The sequence below is a fragment of the Conger conger genome, chromosome 7, assembly GCF_963514075.1.
Source record: "Conger conger chromosome 7, fConCon1.1, whole genome shotgun sequence".
NCBI lineage: Eukaryota > Metazoa > Chordata > Actinopteri > Anguilliformes > Congridae > Conger > Conger conger.
The window spans coordinates 15,701,412-15,726,341 of record NC_083766.1 but is presented as its reverse complement, the minus strand read 5'-3'; the positions used below and the strand labels follow the sequence as shown (position 1 = coordinate 15,726,341).

The 24,930-nt window shown below is 41.3% G+C and overlaps 1 protein-coding gene across 1 annotated transcript in view; it reads right to left on the bottom strand.

The window, feature by feature from the left end:
- The window catches only part of LOC133133195 (von Willebrand factor A domain-containing protein 7-like), a 35,789-nt gene extending 13,295 nt beyond the window's left edge, over positions 1–22,494 (bottom strand). Inside the window, exons 1-8 of the mRNA XM_061249275.1 lie at positions 22,457–22,494; positions 14,097–14,283; positions 13,701–13,988; positions 13,525–13,618; positions 10,117–10,249; positions 8,573–8,745; positions 3,568–3,680; positions 3,209–3,325 (exon numbers count right to left, since the gene is read on the bottom strand). Coding sequence (XP_061105259.1) covers positions 3,209–3,325; positions 3,568–3,680; positions 8,573–8,745; positions 10,117–10,249; positions 13,525–13,618; positions 13,701–13,988; positions 14,097–14,276 — 1,098 coding nt within the window. The 5' untranslated portion in view covers positions 14,277–14,283; positions 22,457–22,494. The remainder of the gene's footprint in view (positions 1–3,208; positions 3,326–3,567; positions 3,681–8,572; positions 8,746–10,116; positions 10,250–13,524; positions 13,619–13,700; positions 13,989–14,096; positions 14,284–22,456) is intronic.
- Between the last annotated feature and the right edge of the window lie 2,436 nt (positions 22,495–24,930).

Below are 24,930 nucleotides of genomic sequence, written 5' to 3'. Positions count from 1 at the left end.
GAATGAAATTGACATTAAGCTAAAGCCTGATGTAGTTGCTCTTGCATAGTAAATATTTGTGAAATACAGAAAGAGTGTTTCTTGTCTCAGTGGAACATTGATAACATCTCAACCAAACAATAACATGCAACATCCATTGTCGACATTCAGTTCCTTTGAGGGACAGAAACATAACCAGTGTTGCCAGATGAGAAATATTAAATTAGTGTTAAAATGACGGTTTTTAGAGAAAAGTACATAGTCAAGCGAAGAGACAGTATGTAATATGCACTTGCCTAAATCTAGCATCTTTCCAAGCTTTCATTTTATAATGTTTTGACAACAGGCTACTTTCTCCAAGAATTAATATTTGCAGCACACTGAGAGGAAAACAAATATTTTGCACACCAATATACAACAAAAAGCAGTTCTGCTGTTCAATGCGCTCAATTGAATGAGACGACTCTTCAAAAAAGTTGCACTGTGTTCTTTATCGTTATGACAAGAGACCTCGTTGAGTGCACAATCTAGCCTTATAGCGATTGGCTGGAGATATTTTTTTGGGTGCACCTTGATACACAGCTCTTTCCTTTACATTTGCCAACCCCAATTATAACTTTAACCATTTTAGCCTACAATAAAATGCAACACTGATCATGAACATCATTATTAAAATAAAATTAGTTATTGCACAGAATGGAATTTAGTTTACGGACTCTTCTAGAAACATATATATAAACATATATCAAATACTAGAAAAGTAGTGAAACCACATGATACAAAACAGAAATGATAATGAATGATTTAAAATGAAAACACGCAGGATTTAAAACAAAACTGTAACAAACACAGTTGCTGACACCGACACTGCTGCTTGACCATGTGGGTGGAGATCAGCCAATCATCCAGATAATTCAGGATTCTCAGCCCTTGCTGCCACAGGGGTGCTATAATTGCATCATTACAACTGGCATAAGTACGTGGCACCAGGAAAATCTGGGAATAGGACCCTGGGAGTAGTCTGTTATTTGGATGGTGTGATTGCTCCTTTGCCAGGAGATGGGGTCTGTGACTGTGGAAAAGGTAGCCACCTCTTGTGTCAGAGGAGGAGTTTGACAGTATGTATGCGATAACCCATGGTCTTCGTAGAAAGGGCTTGCCCCAAGTGCCACCCATGCTGTGTGCTGCAGAGGAGTGAAGTGGTGACAGGCAGGGTTAGGGACCCTGTCAGAAGTCAGGTGGCAGCTCTGGGCACACACGACCTTGAGCTCTGCCCCCTCTCCTTGAATGTTAAGCCTTGCATTTATGAAAGGACTCAAGCTGAGGAGATAGGTCCCCTCTGCCTTGCCAGGGTGATATAACTGAGACCTCCTGAGAACAGTGGCAGGCTTCCTGGGCTTGCTGGAACATCTGAAAAGGATCTGGCCCATTGGAATGGAAGCCTCGACAGACAGTCCTGGTAATCTTGCCAGAGGCGGGACTAGGACAACCAGAGGTGGCATTGCACTGTCCAGAATATAGCCATGGCCGTACCCGCAGCCTCCGCCTGCTCCTTAAAAAAGTAGGAAGGAAAACAGAGACCTGGTGGCTGTCCCCAATATATCAATGTCCTGCTCAACCTGTAGGCTATGTGATAAGTGGCGTGAGTACAGTGAATGGATAGTGCCCGTATTGCCCAGCCTTGTCTGGACTGCCATAACATCCTAGTAAGCAGGCCGCTTGAGCATGTGGCTACCCCAGCTTGTGCATTATCTTATCAAAGTCTGGGAGAAGAGGGTTCAGGTTTGCTTGTCCTTGAATGTCACTGTCAAGCATGACAGGGGACATTGAGATATTCTGGCATATAAACATTCAGGGCCTTAGCTGCCCCACTGATCAATGTCCTGAGGTTGTGGTTGAGCCATGACTCCTCTGAGCCTGGCGTCCACTCTGGCTATTACCACATTCTGCCTCCTACTACAGGGAGGAAGAGGGCCTGATCAGCCCTCAAGAAATGACAACGAGCTTCCCTCATGCGCTTGGGCAGACATAAAACACATCTGTCATGCCTCCACTAGGTGGCAACAAAGCCAGTACAGACAGCTCTGTGACTATTCTGGGAACCCCAAAAGGAGAGGTGAGATGTACAACACAGCTACCCCTGCATGCACTGTTACACAGCTCTGAGCAATACACGCTCGGGGAACAATTCACTTGTGAGCACAAAACTTGTGGATGTATAAGCTATGGTATTGTGTGCAGGAGATCCAACAACAACTGCCCAGGCTATAGAGTTTCACATGCTATACATCCAGTGGAGCACCAATTACCAAACTCCAGTATTAGCGGGAAGCTGAAAAGATAAACAAGCAATGGTGGTCCAGGGAGGCTGTCCAAAGGGTACCACCAAGGACGCCCTCGCCCAAAGCTTGATAAGTGGACCAAAACCTGTCACCATCATTGTGTCCTTTAAAGACCCTGAACAGGGTCGCAGGGGGCTGGAGCATACATTGGGCGAAAGGCAGGAATACACCCAGGACAGGTCCCCAGTCCATCGCAGGGCACACACACTATTCACTCACACACTCATACCTATGGGCAATTTAGACTCTCCAATCAGCCTAACCTGCATGTCTTGGGACTGTAGGAGGAAACCGGAGTACCCAGAGGAAACCCACACAAACACGGGGAGAACATGCAAACTCCACACAGAGAGGCCCTGGCCGACGGGGATTCGAACCCAGGACCTCCTTGCTGTGAGGCGGCAGTGCTACCCACTGCACCATCCGTGCCGCCCTGTAATTATAATTCTACTATCAATATATGTCACTAAATATGGAATACATATACACTGCAGTCCATAATTATTTGAACGGTGGTATAATTTCCATTCTCTTGGCACTCTTCTCCAGCACATTGAATGTGAAAAGAAACAATGGATATGAGGTTAAGGCACAGAATATTACCTTTAGGGTATTTACATCCTTATTGGGTGATCCGTGTAGGAATTACCTCCATTTTTATACATACTCCTCCATTTTAGAAAAAGTTGGCTTCTAAGTTGTTTCCGGTTAGTCAGGTGTATTCAATCACTTCCTTAGTACTGTATATTGACTACTTTGTGACTCTGAAGTGAGTGTATGTCAGTGAGTGAGTGTAATTAAATTAAAGTGTGCTTAAGTGAGTGTGTGTGCAAGTGAGTGTGTGACTGAATGAAAAAGGTGGTTGATCATAGTGGGTCTGTACTCACAACTGACTTGGTGCTCTCAATCAGAGCGATGACTGTGCTCTTCAGGTGAACATCTTTGGCCGAGGCATCGGTGAACACAAAAATCTCAGAGAATGCAGGGGCACTGGTGAGAGCCAGCTAAATAGATAGAGAGAGACTTGACTTTGATGCCCATTTATTGAAACATCACAAAATAAAAAAACCCTTTGGTACACCCAGTATCAAACAAAAGCACAAATTTCAGAAATGAAAAAAGTACCTCGACACAAAATCAGGAACAACAAATAGAAGTGGAAGAGTGTGCTTAGGCTGGGATTTCAAAATAATGCCTTTCACAAACACAAACACATACATGTATGCACACACAAACACACACTTACCAGCAGTCCTGATAGACTCATCTCTGGCTCGTCACCCCCACCAGTTGCACTTAGAGCATTAATCCTCTGCTTAAAGATGTCGGAGTTTCTTGTCCGAGTCAGAGGTCCAACTCCTATGCACAAAAACATGTATGAACACACATGTATTCACACACATACACACACACACACACACACTGATGCTGCTAGTAGCTGCGATTGTACATCCTGTCCGATGATGACTTCCTCCTCTGCACTTAGCGATGGGTTCTCATGTGGCTGTATAGTCATGTGGCTGTCCGTGATCTGCACTGCTTCCCACAATCAGTGCAGGTGTAATCCAACTTTGGTGAAGCACACAAGGTCTGAGCTGCGTGCCATCTGTCCCACTTCTTATGCCGCAAAGATGCTCTTTTTTCCCTGAAAGCTCGTAGTCCTTTGCTGCAGAGCCGTTGCTAGTGTCAGTCAGGGGTCAGGTCCTCCAGATGAGAGGGATTTATGTCACACTTTTTCATTGTGATTTTGAGCTGGTCTTTGTACCTTTGGACTTGTACATTTGGTTCTCTGGAGAACCAATAATATGATGTTCTCGTTATTTGGCCTAGTTCATAAGGTATCCGTCAAGCTGTCGTGAGCCACGGACCCCTTGCCGAGCTCAGACCTCACGTTCCCACGAGCAGTACCTCACCATGAGGTGTCTCGGGGACGAACTCAAGTACTCCGAACGTCCTGGAGCCCTGGTAAGTTCTACTGAACTTCCAGCCCAGTCTCGAAGTGAAGGGTGTGATGCAAATCTGGTATTCGATGTCCTGTATTCAATGTATTCCTCTAAAGAATCTTTATCACATATGATTATAGTAAGATATACTTTATTATAATCAATCAAAAGAATAGAGTTATACAGATTACAGTGTACATATCATCTTTTGCAGTTTGCTAATCACATGCAAGTTACATATACCCCTTTAGCTCTTTCTAATTTACCTTTCCACCTATGATGTTTAAAAATCAAGGTACACCCCTCAAATATCCATCATCCTCTTTGGCCTTTACCTTATCTTATGGCTCCCCCTTCATGGAGATAAAAGCTACTGAACTTCCATTAATACAATGGGTACGAACACCCCTAAAGTCTACTACTTATTTATATCGTATATAGTATCTGACTAAAAAATAAAAGACATAAAAATGAAAGGAAACTTAAAATGTATTACTTCTATGTACTATTTTTCCTACTTTTAAAAGTAATATAGATTATAATTACCACCCATGCCCTAAATATAGCCATCTCGTTTTCCGCGGGATTTGATCCCTCCTCCTTGCTGTTGATGAGCTTTGAACAGCTGCATTGGTTTGGGAATCTGGGGCAGGATCAGGACCCAGACTTTCGAAAGACGTGATTTTGCACTTCGTACTTCTCCTGCCAGTTGTATGGGATGTGCACTGGTATGTCTTCGAACACGTCGGGGGTTTTGCAGTGCAGCCGCAGCATGTGCCTCTCCTCACTGACACTGAGGTTAGGGGGGGGAAGCTTCAGGTTCTTGTGTGGGTCCAGCAGGAAGGTGTTCTGTAGCGTGGAGGAACCCCGCGTCCCGTCTGTTGGCCTCCAGGTGCAGTTCACGGCTCCAAGCATGTCGTAAAAGCCCTTTAACTCTTTCACCAGCTTTTCTGTATGATGAGGGATGCGCATGAACACCTCTTCGACATCAGTCCCGCTGCCACAACTCTTGGGCTGAGTCCGCACAGCGTACGTCACTCCTCTCTCCATATCCATATCCTGGAGTGGCGCGCAGAGGGAGCACGCCACTCCAGCTTGACTACAGCTGTCTTGCGTTGCTCTCTCTTCAACAGCTCGTAGATATCTTCTGAAGCCAAATTCTAAGATCCTACCCTAAGGTCTAAAAGCTTATTCCTTATATATCTTTTTTGCATACAAAAGTTTACCTTTTTGATAAGAAATGTCCCCAATATTTCAAGCGGGAAGACATTTATCTCTTATGTAACTTGCTTTTTAATGATCATATTAATTATTTCTGTTTTTCCAATTGTCATTTTCTCATACCTCAAAAGAAATTTCCCCAATATTTTATCTCATGTGCCCCTCCGGTTTGGGAATTTCCACCATCTTAATATACGAGTGGAAAAACACTAGCTCTTATGTAATTTTTTAATGAACCTATTCATCACTGGTATTTGTCTCCCTGTCATAATCTCTCCTTGGACTCTCTCCAAACTTTGACTTCATACAAGCCAGAAGTTAGTGCCCTCCACCATCTCAACACACTCTTCAGGTGCCCCTCTCCGCGGCGCCTTAAGGGATCTACAAAGGACATCCAGCCAATAGCTGAGTGTAAATCATCCCCCAACTTCTTCTACAGTCAGTCCTTTGAATCTATCCGATAAATTATTTGTGCTATAATCAGGAAGGCCCTTGAAGCCTCTTAATATTCTTTCGGTATTGACATTCCTTCCATTTTCCTTTTTTTTTTTTCTTTAGCCAGGCATTGTGCCCCTCCCCTGTAGGGTTGGGGTATTCTCAGTCAGAACTTTAACCTTGCTCTTTAAAACCCTAAATCTAAGTCCCTCGACTTCAGACTCCTCTACTGACAAGTATGGCTGCTCATTATCTGTGAACCACATATTTTTCTTCTTACGGGCGTTCTTACTACCACCTCAATGGCGTGTGCGAGGGGTTAATAATGCATTCCTTCTTAACCCATCCCACGTCAATCTCTCATCAGGGGGGCCTAGGGCCGGGTCCTCGACAAAGCATACCAGAGATTGTTGGCTCAAATCCGGCTGCAAATATTTTCTTTTTTCAACTATTAAGTTGTAAATTACCTAGTTCATTTCCTACAACGGGGAATTAAAATACATCAAATAACTTGCCATGTGATTCTTTAAAAGTAAGTATATTTAAATACTATGCCCACATTAATTATGTAGCCTACAGGCTATTAGGCCTCATTTCTATTCTAACACATTTAGGGCTATAACAGACAGCTATCGTGGTACTGTGGTAAGCTTTTGGAATATCACAGTCTATTATGATTTAAATCACTGTAAATGTTATGGTTTATTGGGCCTTATGCCCACATTAATTATTCATTTTATTTTATGTAAAAGTCCCTAAAAGGACATTGCTGAAAGAAAAGTATAAGGTGTCCACCTAGCAAACTAGAGATCTTCGGTTAAAATCCGGCTGCGGACGTTTTCATTTTTCAACTCTTAAATTGCAATTGAGCTAGTTCAGTTACTACAACGGGGCATTAAATGACATCAAATAAAATAACATTATACTATGCCCACATGAATTATTTATGGTATATTGGGCCTCATTTACAGTCTTAAATGTGTGAGAATAGAAATGAGGCCTAATAGCCAATAGACTACATCATTAATGTGGGCATAGTATTTAAGTATATAATTACTTTTAAAAAATTACATGGCAAGTTATTTTAATGCCCCGTTGTATATTTTAATGATATAATGCTAAATACTGCCTTGATTCAAAGATCGGAGTCTTCTATCATCTTCTGTAGAATAGGAACAAACACCAAACTGCTTAGCTAGCTGAGTGTTTATGTAACTAGGTGATTTAAAATGAATAGTCTTCATCATACATTCCAGTTATTTCAATAAGTTGATATTGTATCAGGGTATTGTACCAATGTCTGAAATACCATTAGCTATGCTGATAGCAACATTAGCTAACATTACTGATGTACATAACGTTATGAATACGAGGTGTGATTAATCTACGATCGTCTATAGAATAGGAATAAACTGCTTAAATGTAATTTATGTTAATACTTACACTGCAAATAAAGCATGTTTATATTTTGATGTATAACCTAACTTTATGGCTTTGCTTTTATGTTGTAAACACTGTTAACCCACACCTAAATGAAGGTTTGGGGGTTGTTGGAGGAGGCGGGGGTGTCCTCAATCACAGAAAAGACTGTACAGTACTACAGATATTCTGTCTATAGAGTAAATAATATACACCATTTCCTTTGGTAACAATTTATAGTTTTGGAGTTCTGACCTATGCAAATGAGTTGCTCCTGAACTGATAATCAATAGCAATGCATGCCCATACCACATTGTAAATACAGCAGTTTTGCATATGGGCTGGTTGGCAATTGACAGTCTATAGCAACATATGGTCACCCCACACCTGACACACAGCAACAATTGCTGGGGACATGGTTTCACAGAAAAGACTGTGCAATGCTAAATACATGGCTATACAGAGTACGTGTATACCCCTTTACTTTGGTAACAATTTATAGTTTTGGAGTTATTAGCTATAAAAAATGAGCTGTTTGGCACCTGACAGTCCATAGCAATGTATGGCCACCCCACACTGGAAACACAGCAACAATTGATGGGAACATGATTTCAATGCTAAAGATATGGGATTGCTGGGAACATTATTTTAGATAATTAAATTTATAATATTATAGATATTATACATAGATTTAATATATTCCCCATTTTTATTTGATTGTTGTTACTGAACCAACAGGCGTTGTGCAAACACTGAAAAACAACTCTGCGCAACTCTGCTTTCACTGGTCCACAACAGAACTCTTGTACTTCTGCCCACTTACGGACACAAATCTCTCTTGAAAATCAAGACCTGCATCAGATATTTTCTGAATTATGTGGAAGGAGGCAGTCTGTTGCTCTGTGTCCCTGCTCGCTTACAAATCCTGGGCAACATTGTTCCAAGGTGATTGACGTGCATAGGCTTAGATGTAGCCTAGCAGTTTTTCAGTTTTACTTGAATGACTGCTTCGCCACGGAGTGATAATTGAAATATAACTGTAAACATGCATTAGAACTCATAGCAGTGCTGCTATTAACCAATGCTCTTATCCAGGGTGATATACAGTAGTTAAGAACATTAGCTTTACTCTCAGGAATACAAAAATGTGCCATCACCAATAAGGTCCACATATGATAATATTAAGGTAATAATATGTTGTGTTGAATATGAAACCAAGATTGGGTGACCCACCTGGGTCATTGAAGGGCACCAGGATGTAGGAGGATGGCTCATCCTGAGTGCCTTTCTTATTGTCAATGATTGAAAATGACACCCTCTTTGCCGCCTCAATGTCATCAGACATGCTGCCCGTGGTGTCAATCACAAAACATAGCACAGAGGAATGAGTAATAATACCCATAAGCCTGGGAGGGAGGGAGGGAGGGAGGGAGAGAGAGAGAGAGAGAGAGAGACTCTTTAATAAAAATGTAATTGCATACTAATAAAAAAGCAAACCAAAGGCAAACAAAGACCCTAAAACAACACTCTGTTATGGGTGCACCAATACGAATACTTAATAAAAGTATCAATTGATACAGAGTGCTGATACCAAATATTATTAATAGGGCAAAATTACATTACATTATTAGACCCCTATGACCACTTGAATGTGCTTCTCTAGAATCGCATGCAAATCATGTTAAAAAAAAATAAAAAATAAAAATGTTTTAAACATCACTAAAATATAGAATAAAATCAGCAATAGCTAGAATGTTTTTTACAGAGTAGCATGCAATAGCAACAGTAGACTAGTCTGTTGTTTAGCCACTGGCTGACTCTGCTTAGGTGCTGCGCTATGAATAAATCTCCTATGTTTGCCGGGATGGCGACTCTAGACATTCTTCATTAAGTTACTTGTGTTCATGTCTCATTATTATTATGATATATGAATATATCAATAAATTATGTGAATATATAATTCATTATCAACATGCGCCAGAGTATTTTGACATCGCTGGCAATTATCCTGCAAAAGAAAAACAAATATTTCAACGTAAAACTTAAAATGACAGGTCCAATAGCTACGTGATGAAACAAACATTTACTTTTCTACTATCCATGTGTTTTACCTCCTCTCCTCCAATCACTAGCTCACAGAGAAGCTTTTAGAATAATGAGGGCTTATTACATTTAAAAATAATCTGTGGTGAATTTCGTTAACAACTAACTAGCTGTGTTGCAGTGTGATTTCTGCCAGGTGGAACAAGACCTTTTTTTACCATTTCAAATGTACATCAATCTCAGAGAGGCCTACCGGTTCAATATGACGGAAATCTATCGTGGTAACAGAACATTTTAATCCATGTGTTTTGACATCTCTGCCAATTGTAAAAGAAACTGCCACACTACTGACATGATTGCACTGTACACATCTGCAACACACATTACTCATGTTTGTTGATATTGTGTGCACTACACACAACAGGCCTATGTACATACATACGGCTTATTAGTACTTGTAAAACTGTAAATACTATAGTGCCGATACTGAGAATTTAGGTGCTGTATCGGTCACATATCAATACCAACGAGTAGTATTGGTGCACCCCTGTGCTATGTTTAATCAGCACCTAAGCACAGAAAAATCTGAACACTGCTTCAGCACAGCTTCAGGGGGTGCAGCATTGCTCCAGAGCCCATTTGGCAGCAGTAGAAGTAGAAGTGCCAGATCAGAAGATGAGCGATATACAGAAGCGTTCCTCAGTATATGCATATGTAACAGGCTGAGCTAGTACTGGAGGAAGTTGCTCTCCCCGGCAGCACCCCGGATGTCCTCCAACAGCTCCATGGTGGCTTCCACAGCCATCGCAGCGGCAGCGCGATGCAGGTGTCCATGATCTGCTCCATCGTTATCCTTGTTGATCTCGCCTGCACCAGAGACAACAGATTATTGATATAGTACATGCAGCATTGGAGGTTGATAGAGGACTACAGTAACTCCAGTTTTCATAGAGGCAGTGGCGGCCGCCAGCAAAGTCATCTTGCCGCATATAACAATCCAGTTGCTAAAAAAGGAACATCTCATATGCCTATGTAGGCTAGTAGTTTACTTCACAGCTGACGTTACCCATTACCTTTATTTAGCAGACGGTCCTAAATAAGAACGTTGTGCATTATTAAATCTAGCTGGCAAACTTGCTCATTCGGGAACTGATACACAGTGGCAGCCACTGAATGGGGGCGCTGCCCCATCCCCGATCTGTCAGTGTGGAAAAAATGTATTCATGAAAATATTTGTAATTTCTAACATTAGCTTAACTGTCAGGTAAATCAATGACTTTCTGTCCGGTAAATCGCGTTAATGAAAACATAATATCTCAAGTCAAACGGTTTCTTCCATTTCTGTCATATCTGTCAGTTTTGGCTGGGCATGCCTCTTTCTTCCAGCCCTCATGGGTGTTCAATTGGAGGGGCGTGCTTTCTCTTTCTCTGAGCAGTGGAAACGGTCTTCACAATGAGACATTGAAAGACTGTGGTCACACCATCCATTACATTACATTACAAGGCATTTAGCAGACGCTCTTATCCAGAGCGACGTAAAACGAAGTGCAGTTCAAATACAGAGTCCTAGCGTGACCATACAGATACAGTTGGAACCCTTGAAGAATACATCAGCTTCCGAAATAGCATACCACGGTTGGCAGCTAGAATACCCTGAGTACAACAATACAATATCTAATACAATACAACAATATCTACCGTAAATCCTGAAATTGTGGCCGGGGTCTTTTATTTACTTAGGCTGCACAAAGCACAGGCCTTTATTTGGGGCAGGCTTGTATTCGAGGCAGGCCTTTATTTCTTATTAGGCTTCTGTTGCAGAATTTTATTCTTAGAAATAAAGTAAAAGGCTACACTTAAAGTGGGCCAACACTGTTCAACACTTCCTGTAACCGTTCAGAAATCAATTAGTGTAGGCTAATCAGGAACACCGCTTGGTACGTCATAGTGTTAAATTTACTTTTGGACTGTTTGATTCTATTGCTAAATGTTGGGACTGATGGGCACTGAAATCTGGGGGGTATTGGATGGTTCACTGTTAAGTTTTATGTAGTTGAAAGAGTGTTGGGATTTCCACCCGTGTTTATTGCGAGCCAATACATTTTTGAAAAGCAGCATATAGCGAAAACAATTGCCATTTTGGATGAATTTTCAATTCCATAATTCCAAATTCCTATAGTGAAATTTTACATAGTTGATAGGACCTATACCTGGAATGGAAAAAGATGGAAATACAAAGCCGACGACTAGGGAGGTATTTATCTGCAACCGCAATCACATGAGCTCGAGGTGCACGAGCCGAAGATAGCACCAAATCAACGAATGAGACCATAGTGTTTGCAAGTGAAAAAACAACGTTTGCAATACCACCAAAAGAGAACTACAAGCGACAGGTTGTTCTCCCCCAGTTGATGCAGCATTAATCATTTTTTCCGAGAGATATTCGCACCTGGATATTTTTTTTTACAAATTGTTCGATTTCTCTTCAGCACCAATATGATGCAAACCGCGATCAGTAACAACATACTGCGTCTTGCGAAGGAAATTGATGCAAATGATCTGAGCTTCGAGATAAAAACATCCCAGCGATGTGTGCAATTCACCCATTGACATGCTTAGGTACATCTTCCGGGAAAATGTTTTGGATTTGTAATGTTACCCAAATCTGAGCGTTGCCCTGCACTTATTTTTAACTGTGCAGGTAACCGTGGCATCAGGAGAGAGTAGTTTTTCGCATCTCAAACTTGTACTATCTGCGATCGACAATGTTACAAGATCGTTTAAATGGATGGCCTGAAATTTCAATTGAGCACCAAATCTGTCGCAAATTGGATAACTCTCAGATAATTTAAGATATGTGCTCTTTTAAAAGTATTAATTCATTACGCCTGTCTTAAGTGAAAAATAGGGCTCAGTCTGTGATAAAAAAATTTTTTTTTTTTGCCCAGAGCGCTGTGGCATGCACAAGTGTATCTCTGAACACACAACTCATCATAACTCTAAGTAGATAGGCTACAGCAATAGATTACTAAAAAATAAGTGTAATAAATACCAAATAAAGTGTTTGGTGAGTGTAGTACCTTCCATCAGTGTGCTGCTATTATTCGTTCTTTGAGAAAGTAGCCTTTTTGTTGCCAGAACATAAAATTCATGGTCAGAACGATGCTAGATTTAGCCCAGCGGATATAACATACTATCTCTTCGCTTGACTACCTACGATATTTTTCTTTAAAAACCATCATTTTAACACCAACCACGTGTGATAATTTAATACTTCTCATCTGGCCATGCTGTTTATGTCTCTCTCCCACAAAATAACTGTATTGCGAGTGTCGCAGGTCATCATCTGATTGAGACGTTATCAATGTTCCACTCAGGCAAGAAACACCCTTTCTGTATTTCAATTCTCTATGCAAAATGCAACAAGCAGCAACTAGATCAGGCATTAGGTTAAGGGTAATTTCAGGAAACAATGCCGATGACAAAATAAAGATTCTTCTTTCTCACCCATAAATGCCGCACTTCTCAATCGCTTGATTATATACCGTTATTATTTGCACTAGGCTAACATTAGGTTAATGCATAGCCTAAAGGAAAGAAATCGTTTTAAGATTAATTGAGAATAAGATATATTGATTATATACCAGATCATGTCCACTGTCCACCACGCCGAATCTCCAATGAACTAAACTGTGCATAATCGTCCGCTTTTCTTATTTGATGTATTTATTGCACAAAATATGTAGCCTACAGATCAATTCACAGGAACATAACGTCCACATTTCATTGAGACGGGACAGCCCTTTTCAGCAGTGACTTAAACGGAAGTAAACTTGCAGACCTGGGGCGCAGATCGATCCCCCAATGTCCATGTGACAAAGGGGTAATAGAGAAATGCACTGCAGATCTCCAGTGGAGGATTGCTCATGGGGCCGTGGCTACGAACAGACATCTGACACACTTTGATCACAAGAAGGAACAAAATGGGTGGGACCTATTGAGGTTGAAGCCATGGTAAAAGGCTTAGTGGCAGCTCAACTGAAAATAGACATATTCCACATTTTTTCCAATGTAAGACAGGGGTTAGGGGTTAGGAGGATGCACAGTGGAACAGGATGTTTTCTCTCTCTCTCTCTCTGTACCTGCTATGTATCCGATGCCTCCATCTGGTCGGATCAGGTTGGTGTTTGGATGCTCGTTTTCCAGTTCAATCCAGTTACTGTTACTATAGAAATCCTGCAAGGGAGAAGACACACACAGTATATCTTTACAGCATATCTCTCACTCACATGCACACACTCAAACACCTGCCTCTCACCTGCAGGGTGTGGCAGATCTTCCCCAGAGTAAATCTTGCTGAGATAAAGTTCCCCTGCTGGACAGTGGCCTTTATGCTGGCCATGCCATCTGTGATGAGGGCCCGGCTGCCTGTGAATTCCTCCCCTCGAAAGTGGTGCCGATCACTCAGAAGGTAAATGACATCCACGTCTGCATTGCTCAAGTATATTGTGATGATGGAGTCCTTGAATTTGACAGCAGACCACAGGGAGCCGTTGTTGGGTGAGCAGGCTCTCTGCACTATAGATGCAGACAGTCTTCCACCGGTCTGTTTCAGAGTGCAAAAACATACATGCATCAAATACCACAAGCTAAACAATGTTAAGCTAGCAATGAAATGCTATAGTTTCTGATAGCATAGCTAGTAGTCTCTTACAGGAAGGGGGAAATCTCTCCCCTCAGCGATGGCCAATGCTCGGCAGACCTCTATGGTTTTGCGCAGGATGGCCATCTCCGTTATCTCCCGGTGGGTGATGGAGTTTCCCAGTAAAGGCTTAAAGGCCTGCAACCCTGGCAGCAGCAGGCCCAGCAGGAGTACATGCAGAGTCCAGCCCATCAGTGTGCTGCCATAGAACAACACAACCACATCACTGCATAACCACTGCATAATCATGTTATCCATGATGGATGGGACCATGGATGACATACACATAAAAGGGCACACATATGACCTAATAACCGATTTATTGGCCACCTACAAAAGGATTAACATTAGGATCCTCAATCTCGACACAAAGAGGGATGATGTCTTCTTCTATATTCTCTGGATATAGAAGAATAAGCGATCACACTGAAACATTTATTTATTTAACATTAGACACTGTACTGTCAGCGGAAGTGCTTTTGCTAGTTTACATTGTCACTGCGAATGTTAATCATGACCCCTTTTTCCATTTAATAAATATATTGCTAGAACTAAGCTAAGCGCATCAGAAAATTATTGCGACAACGCAAATGGAAAGCAAGTTCATTCTACATATGATGTGCAAGGCTAATTTGTTGGCTAGAGGTGGATTAGAGTAGATTCTAAGATTTAGTGCAATGGAAAACACTTGTAGTGATCTAAGGGTGGATGTTGCAATTATGGAGCTTCTGAACAACGTCACAGAGGTGTGCCTTAAACCCTATCAGCATATTCATTATGGCAGAAGAAATGAATATAAACTTGTGATTTCAGAAGTTGAATTGGCTGATAAATGACAATTGCTTTACTTCTTACTGACAGCAACACTGTGCTAGCTAAGCAATTTAGTGGTTCTCAACCTATTAACATGCATCTAACAATTGTATCTTAATGTAAAGTGCAAACATGATTCCAATATGATGCCCATGAGTTGTCTGTTGTTGCACTGAATTACACATTTTATTACAATACAGTAATGTTCGTTATCTATTTTCATTTACGAGGTTACACAGTTGTATAAACACTACTGACGATCTCACTTACATACATTCACAAATGTGGGTACACATTTGCACCTTGTCCAGCGCCATCAAGAGTCCAAGTAGCATACATATTTGCAAACATTTTCCAAAAACCATTGCTCCAAATAAACGATTTACAACGCCGGTCTTTATGTCCTCGATGTAAGCATAAATTTCTTTATGTGGCCGTTCACACTTATCAACAGGAAAACATATAGATGAAATCAGAATGTTTGTAAACAAAGGTCGCTAAGATATTTCCGGGTGGCCACTCAGCCACGGAATGAAGTAACGTTACTTTAAAATCGACTGAACTAGACCTGTGCGGAAACAGTTAGCTAGTTAACTATGCCGAAATTGTGTTGTGTTTGGGACTGTAATGCCAAATGTAATCTGGCACACAGTGGTTTGGGCCTTTTCAGATTTTTAAAGGGACGATAACCCAGATCCTACAGTCTGTTTACAGGGCGGCCTCAGGTGCTTGGCACAGTCAATTACAGTGACACAGAGACGCGCAACATAAGTTTCAAAGTGTCAGAAACACGGGGAAAAAAACAAAACCGGAACTTCTAATTGTATTGCTCATGTCCTTCACAAATGTGGTTGGCAGCTAACTTTAACTAATAAACACCAGATGCTCATCGGCGGCCGAACAGAGAAACACTGGGATGATTTTACAAACATGAAACGTTAAATCCAACCTTGCCTGTTGTAAAACTAGTTAGTTAGCTAGCTTTGATGGTAATGTTATAGTATTAGGGTTTCCAATAACGCAAGCTAGTTTGCAATGGTTATTCATGTTAATGATGTTGGCTAGCTAACGTTAGCTACAACGTTAGTGGGGGTGCTGACATTTTCTGTAAACCGCAGTATAAGCTTTATAAATGAAAAAGTTATCAGAATAATAACAGGCCAATTAATGCCTTGTGTCAGGTTCCAGAACAATAGACCCAGTAGCGAGACCACAGGAGTAAGTTTACAGTCTGTATTTTCTTGGCAGCAGAGTATACAGGCAAAGGTCGATAACCATCAAACAGAAGCAACAGAGGTCACGCAGTTCATAAATGAGAGTCCAGGCAGATGGTCGGTACACCAGCAAACAGATGTCAGGGATAATCCAAAATGAGGTCGAAGTCACAGACAAAGCATAACAATCGGGCAGTCGAAACAAAAACAGAATCCAGAAACAAACGACAATAAGCCAAACAGGGTTGAAAACTACAGGTCGAATCAGAACAGAAGGGTGAATTAAGAGGGGAAGTCTAGGAAAAAAGGGTCAGAAGTCAATCAGAAATAAACACTGGAGAGTATGGATGGGACACATAACAATCTGGCAACAAACTACACAAACTGGGGTTTTTATACAGAGGTAACAAGAGGGAAATGACAATGAGGTGCGGGAAACAATCAGGAACTGGGACACAGGTGAAACGAATGACGGAATTAATGAACCGACAGACAGACTACGGTGTGCACAGAGGGTAACAATAAATGGAAACGCTAACCACTTGGACAAAACTGACAATGAAAAACACAGAACCTGACATCTTGATTGTCTAAACAAAGCTGTCTCACATAGGCCACAACTAATCTAATAAATCACTTCAAATAATCAAAATCAAATATTGGTTGCCTTTAGCTTCAGATTGATAGCTAGTTAGTATGATATAGGGTAGTATATTATTTTAATGTTAGTTGCGTAAATAATAGGTATAGTGGAAACTTTTGACAGTAAACTTCTTCCCTACCCACATTAGCCTGCCCACAAAGGTCCAGTGCTTTCTCTCTATTGGTCAGTTTGCGTTCCAGCCGTGCCAATATCCATGATTTAGGCACGGCTAAATGGAATGTTAATACATCTTTTAATATTACTCCGCATTATCTACTTTGTAACCTAAATTAAGGTTTTAATAATTTTGCCGCAAGTAGGCCTACCCTTATGTTACCAAAGCAAAACACAATGAGTGATTGTGTTCTTTGAGCTTCTGAGGGATTTAGAAAGGAGTAGGAACGAAGAACCAAGGCAACATCCTTGGATCGAAATACCAGCAAGACCGCCAAATCCTGCCGAAGCAAATGATGACTCAGTCATAAAGACACTAGGAGTTATTTCAATAGCAGTGTCCAGATAAACATCTACAATCAAGACAAATTACTTGTGTGTCAGTGTCGTCAGGTGTAACATAAGGCAGGCTTAAATATACAAACCAATTAACTAAATGATGAGGTGTTGGTACTGGGGAACAGATGATGAAAGACAATGAGAAACCGCTGGGACAAGACAGGAAGGAAATGCATATTAGGAGTCGGGGGCGGAGAAACGTAATGGGGAGAGAGGTAAAACAAGGACCGGAGCGAAAGCTGAGAACATAGAAAAGGGAAAAACAAATAGAAGGGCTCGGATGTGACACCTGTTGTGTATCGTGCCTATTGGCACAGCTAGGGGGTGTAACAGCACTTCGCTTTGCATTGTGCCTAACCACCCCACTAGCTGTGCCAATAACCACGATATACCACGGTTCTCGTTCCATGACACTTAAGTGTCTCTTCTTGCATCACTATTTGTTTTCCTGACTATTATTGGTAATGATCAGGTAGTAGGCTACCTTGCATCCAAAACCGATCTCTGTTTCACCTCGATTGTTATGACAGGTATGAGTTTGGCAATTCCTACCATCTCTGTTATCTCTGTTATGATCTTTTCCTCAGTGAATTAGGCAGCCTGGGTTGATCTGAGCTGTTTCCCCTGACCCCAAACAAGATTCAAGTTATACAATTATTTGTAATATTAGTGAAGCCATGTAGGCCTAGTCTGTGTGCATTTGCTGTGTTACATTACATTACATTACATTATTGGCATTTGGCAGACGCTCTTATCCAGAGCGACGTACAGTTGATTAGACTAAGCAGGAGACAATCCTCCCCTGGAGCAATGCAGGGTTAAGGGCCTTGCTCAAGGGCCCAACGGCTGTGCGGATCTTACTGTGGCTACACCGGGATTAGAACCACCAACCATGTGTGTCCCAGTCATTTACCTTAACCACTACGCTACAGGCCGCCCTGTTGTTCATTAGCCGTTGTTAAATGGCTACTTATGTCCTATTTATTTACTTAGTCTGTGTGTTATGAATTGTTCCATTTAAATACAGAAAAGCATATGCCTTTTTTCTATAACGTCATTGCTATGTTCTCTGTTCTCATTTGTCTGACATTAGACCGAATTGGTCTTGCCCATAAACAAACAAGGTTTATATCTATCAATCAATGTGCAGTCTGTTAGGGAAAAATGCAGCACTCTGGACTCTGAATCCAGCGATCCGAGTTGAACACACACAGACCCGCTACACAACGCCTCTATCACACTGACAACAAAACATACCATATTCCATCCATCCATCCATCCATCCATTATCTGAACCTGCTTATCCTGAACAGGGTTGCAGGGGGACTGGAGCCTATCCCAGCATACATTGGGCGAAAGGCAGGAATACACCCTGGACAGGTCGCCAGTCCATCGCAGGGCACACACACCATTCACTCACACACTCATACCTATGGGCAATTTAGACTCTCCAATCCACCTAACCTGCATGTCTTTGGACTGTGGGAGGTAACCGGAGTACCCGGAGGAAACCCACGCAGACACGGGGAGAACATGCAAACTCCGCACAGAGAGGCCCCGGCCAACGTAAGGCGACCTACCATATTACACAAGGTAATTTACTTTAGAGCTCAGTTATATTTTATAGGTATTTACTCATTAAGGCCAATTAATTATAATAGTTAACTATTAACTACTACCTCTATCAGTACTTGGGACCCAGTCCCAGAGTGTTAGTGAGAGCATACCGGCTCTCGTGTTTGAATCACTCACTGAGTGATGGGCCCGTCGGCCCCAAGTCAGACGAGGTACCTTTTAGTGATTTACTATGGCCTTACCTGAGTGTTTTTTTTTTTTTTTTTTAGGATCGCGTATTGGTTACCCCACACATAAATGTCTCAGAACTGAACCGGATACCATCATACTTCCCCATAAGTGATTGCTTACAATCCCTTCATGGGGTGGGTTTTTCAGTTCAAGGGACTCTAACCCCTGGCAGTGTACACTGTCTGTCCGCGTCACAGACTCCAAGACTGTTCTGTATAGGGAAGAACCAAGTTAGCGATCCCATCCTCGTCGCCAAACTGTTAGGGAAAAACCCATTCATACACACACTCACACTCACACACCGACTGCGATTGGCTGCCATGCAAGGCGCCAGCCAGCTCGTCAGGACCATTTTGGGGGTTAGGTGTCTTGCTCAGGGACACTTCAACACAGCCCGGGTGGGGGATCGAACCGGCAACCCTCTGACTGCCAGATGACTGCTCTTACTGCCTGAGCCATGATACCCACAATGATTGACAAATGATTAAGGTCAAAGGCTGTCTGTCTGGGAGAGAGAAAGAGAAAGACTCATAGTAAGCACTTAATTCAGAAAGTGGTCTAATAGTAATACGGATGAAAAATAAAAGGTTATTTTTAACCACATGATTGTCTTCATGTTAATGCACGTTGTCAATTAAGAATTAATTTATAAAATTGCCCTTACAAGTCTCACAGATTTGTACTAATATTAGGCTAGTAATAATTCTATAACATGAATCTAGTCTGGGGTCTGAGGAGACAGGAGTGGATCCCCGAAAAGCATCATTAGTTAGTTAATGTCACCTCCAATCCACTTAACACAGCCATGAACATTTATTTTGGCTTTCGGGTTTGCAGGTTGACCAACGAGGAGCGATCAGCATTTTAGGCCTGCGCAGACTGCAAATCAAATAATCAACTGTCAATTTGGTTTCATGCCCAAGAATGAAATAACAAGAAACATAATCCCCTCTCTTTGACAAAAATGAAAAAACGTGTCTGCGTTTAGGCCTGGTGAAACCAAAAATATAGCATATAAAAAGACCCTTTAATAAAAGCTGAGAATCTGCACTTTTACCACATTTGTATTTGATTACACTAGAGGTAAATCTAATACATTGCACATTTACGTTTCATTATGTGGGCGAGTTTTGGCTCATCTCATGAAATGGCAAAACAGACAGAATCGTCACAGATGCGGAGCAAACCATCTGTCTATCAAATCAATTAAAAAATACAAATGATTAAATACAAACGAACTGTTCAGTCTCAAAATCATTTAAAGTGAATGTTCCTGTGAATTCATCTGTATGCTAGGGAAGAGCCGGGTCGGAGGTAACTTTTTTTGTTTGATCCCATTTACTCCGAAATGAATAGAGACAGAGATACTATATTTTATAACACACCTTGCACACGTCCTTCACTGTGGCGCTCATATAGGACGTAGCCATGATATTTCCCGGCAAACCCTAAGCTGTTAACCTAGTCCGTCTATATGTCAAAACGTTTTGCTCAATGCAGTTACGTTAATGTGAGAATTTAATTCTTACATTGCTCAATCTTGTAATCATTAATTAACATTAGTCATAAGTCCATAAATGTACTTCACTTGCATCGCATTCAAATTTGCCAAGGAAGCTGCTAATTCTCCCAGCAGTTACTGTGAATTCGATGTGTTGGTTCAATTGTTGGACTGGTTTTCTGCTGTAAACCTAGCGTTCCACTAATGTTAGGTCAGGGGGCTGTTTTAAAAAATCTTATGATATAGAAAGTATAAATTGTATCCCTTAACAAAGAGGAAGCGACCAAATAGGTCTGTTTAGTTTTATCAACTGGAGGAGGAGTTACGTCCATAATAAGAATAAGTACCTGCAATAAATATAAATATGCTGTTAATCCTTCAAATAATAATGACAAGTTGTTAGATAAAATGAGACCTAAGAAAAGAAATGATTTTCATATATTAATTCATATTTTATTGTAAAAAATGCATTCAGTGAATTTGGCATAAGAACACAGTGAACAATACATTCAGTGAATTTATTTTGTTGTGCTTTTCCTCTGATAGTGACACGAGTAGCATAGGCCTAAGTTTCAGTTATGTAAACATCCAAACTATCGTTACTTGATTTGTTGACTTGTTGATTTGATTCTATGACCATTCACGTTGGTCCATGGTTCTGACTTGATTAATACCAATGTTCTAAAGTATCACAAATGATGTAGCCTGTGTCCCAATAAGCAAAGTTTCTCATGAGCCAAGTCAAATCCAAAGTATTGCCTTTAAAATATCTGTCTAATGGTGGTGTGTGTGCGCGCGTGCGTAGGTTATATGCGTTTGCGTGCACGTATCTGCATCTTGGCTGGCATTTTTTGTCAGAGGAAGGGCCCATAAAAGAATATTGCACCGGGGTCCATCCTAAATAGCTGCTGCCACTTCACTATTACTAACTGTAATTTTCATTCTAGGATATATGAGTTTAACAAATAGGCCGAGAACTGACCAAGTGCAATGGTACTTTCGTCCCTGCCGAGCTACCAATAAAATGTTTTGTGATACAAGATTAATCCTACAGAAATGCATTGTTTGGGCTTAATAGTTACACTAGATCTTTGAATATTATTTATTTATTGTATTGTGTGTTTGTAGACACATTTTCAAACATTATTTCAGTTGATTTTGGCAACAGTGACCCTCGAATCGTAGCCTAACGTTTGATTAAACCTGTAGATAAATGTTTGTTGTGAGGACTCAAAGCTTATCAAGCAGTCACAATTCTAATGATGCCATATTTTTAGACTAATTTTCAAATATTAGGTAGTTGAGTTTGGCAACCTAGAATGAACTAGAGGAGACAACAAACTTTTTTTGTTTATTTTTACAGTAGGTTTGAACAAGTAGCCTGAACAACCGTTAAGAGTAGACATACGGGAACTAAAAACGATTAGTTCACTTAAGACTGGAAAAATGGCTTCGATAGTGGATTTTCCATTGTATTGACTGTAGAATTGAATTGCTTTTTTAGTTTCTTTATTTTGTTTGAATATAAGAGTGAATAAATGTTATTTTTTGTTATTCAATACATTAAAAGCACAAGGTAAAGTATCTTGTCTTATCACATAATGATAAAAATCACTTGTCACACAAAGTAAAAACATTTTATCAAACAAAGTAATTATTTACTAAATGAATCTAACAGACCTGCAAACTGTAGTTTATACATCTAGCCCAGTGAAAGAAGTACCTTACTAGATGACTCTATTCACAATATTAATGAAAATAAATCAATAAATCTCATATCCTTATTATCAATTATAACATTATAACAAAATGTAGGTAGATATAATATTCATATATAAAAGATATATATTCAAATAGGTAATCTGGCAGTAAATATATTTACCTTGCAGTTGCGACTTACACATTGAGATGAGAGAGATCCATCCTTCTGAACTGATTATGTGGATGAGGGATGAGGAGGAGAGGGGCGGGGGGTGCAGAGGCCCTGGGGGTGGGGTGCATAGCAGTGAGTGAGCAATCATGAGTTTCCTTATTCTTAGGCGGGTCAATGTCACAACAGTACAAAATGAAAAAAAGTACAACGATTGTTCTCCTTTCCAGAGGATTTTCTACCCTGGCCAGAGACTCAAAAGTGAGGTATACAGCAGGCCATTGCATTAAACACAGCCCACCCAAGGAGCACAGAAGTTACTGTTCTCCACAGGATTCACAGTCTCACCTGAAGCCTTTGATGGGGCACTGTTTGCAGACAGAGCACTTTGCCTGGTGTTTGGCAGACTCTGCTGCAGCCATTCGGTGCAGGACAGGCAGCCACACCAGTGACTGCGGCTCCAGAGAGAGATAGAGAGAGAGAGAGAGAGAGAGAGAGAGAGAGAAACCCTGCTGAGAATTCCATATGAAACCAGCCGAAACTGATCAACCAGCTAACCAACCTATATGGTCAGCTAGTCTACCAGCCAGCCACCAGCTTACTCTTCCAACTTAACCAGCTTTGACCAGCGTTGTCCAACTAAAGACCAGCTAAGACCAGCCACAGACCAGCTATAACCTGCTAGAAGTGACAAAAACAGCATGGAACATGGCAATGGCAGGAAATAAAGACACGCTAATGAAAGGGCTCAGGAGATAGGGACAGTCATTAAAGGGTATATATAGTATAATCTCCCCAAGGTCCCTGCTTTACGAATGAGCAAAGCAGGATAATTAACATGTCACTTCCCCATAGCTCTCAGAGACATCAGAGCGGTCTGTGTAAAAGGTGGTTTACCTCACAGCAACTTGGGCTGCGCCACTCCCAGGCTGGCTGAGACCATAAACAACAGTACCTCTTTGCTAAGGCTTTAGGTTTGTAGAACTACAGTGACACATTACTGTAACTACCCAAGTGAATGGCCAAATCTGGGCCTTCTCCAACAGCAAAGCTCAATAATTATGCAGACAAAACATCATTGAACGTTTTGCTGTTTTTAACAGGTAGTGATTAACTCATATATGAAAGATTCCTGATAAGCAGACAATTGATATTTCTTCAATGATTACAGCATTGTTAATCAGTTGAATTAGCAATGGCTGTAACCAGACATAAATACTTGAATAGGAAATGGTTTAATCATGGATCAAGCCTTTCAGAAAAGCCCTGAAAAGCATAAAGCTAAAATAGTAATTATAAACCTCAACTTACTCCAAAACGTATGATTAGTACAGTCAGAACCAAGAAAATATACGACTATGGAAAATACCTGACGATCTTATTGCAATAGCCCTTGCATAACCCTAAATGGCCTTTTTCACTTTACACTTATCATATTTTTACAGACTTAGACATACTTTTCCCAATCATTTTGACTTCACTAATGGTGAACTCCCCCGAATACATGACACCTTATAAAAAGATTTCACAAGAAGATTGCCACACAAAGTGACAGGGCATAACAGGAAGTGGCGGGGGCGCAGCATGCGGAAGCAGCTGCTCCACGTTGCTGCCCCCAAAGGCTGCAACCTCACCCAGCTGCTGTGGGATCTGCACGGCTTCATGCAGCAGGAGGCTGAGGTGCCGCTGGCTCGTCAGTCCACCGGGCCCTGATACCTGACGGAACAGATCTGACATGCGCACGCACATACACCCAAACACACACACACACACACACACACACACACACACACAGAACAGTGTTAGAGCCTGACCCCCCAGGTTTCATTAGCTGGGCTGCAAGAGGGCTGCACCACTAAAAGGCATGACATTGACAGAAAGCTGGAACAATTGGAGAAGGATTGACAATTATTAGTTTAACTCAGACCTTGTAAGCAGGGTAGAGCATTGCTTGCTAAAACTGACTACCAATTCAACCTGTGCAAAACATGTGCAAAAACACCTAGGGAAGACCTCCATAGTTTTAGCTGCTCTCCACACAGTGAAGACACAGATTGACAGTGAAGGCAGGGACACCCTACATTACATTACATTACATTATTGGCATTAGGCAGACGCTCTTATCCAGAGCGACATATAGTTGATTAGACTAAGCAGGAGACAATCCTCCCCTGGACCAATGCAGGGCTAAGGGCCTTGCTCAATGGCCCACGGCTGTGCGGATCTTATTGCGGCTACACCAGGGATCGACCCACTGACCTTGCATGTCCCAGTCATCTACCTTAACCACTACACTACATATGCATATACTCTCTACAGTTGAAATGTGCTCAGTACAGGTTTACAGATCTTTGCTCACTGTGGATGAGTGGAGGTGATGCTGAGAGCTATCCTCTCATTCATTTTCTCTCCTGGTAGAACAGGTGAACAACTAAGCAGATTAATAAGGTTTAACCTGGTGTTCCCTCCGTCTCTGCCATTCAAGT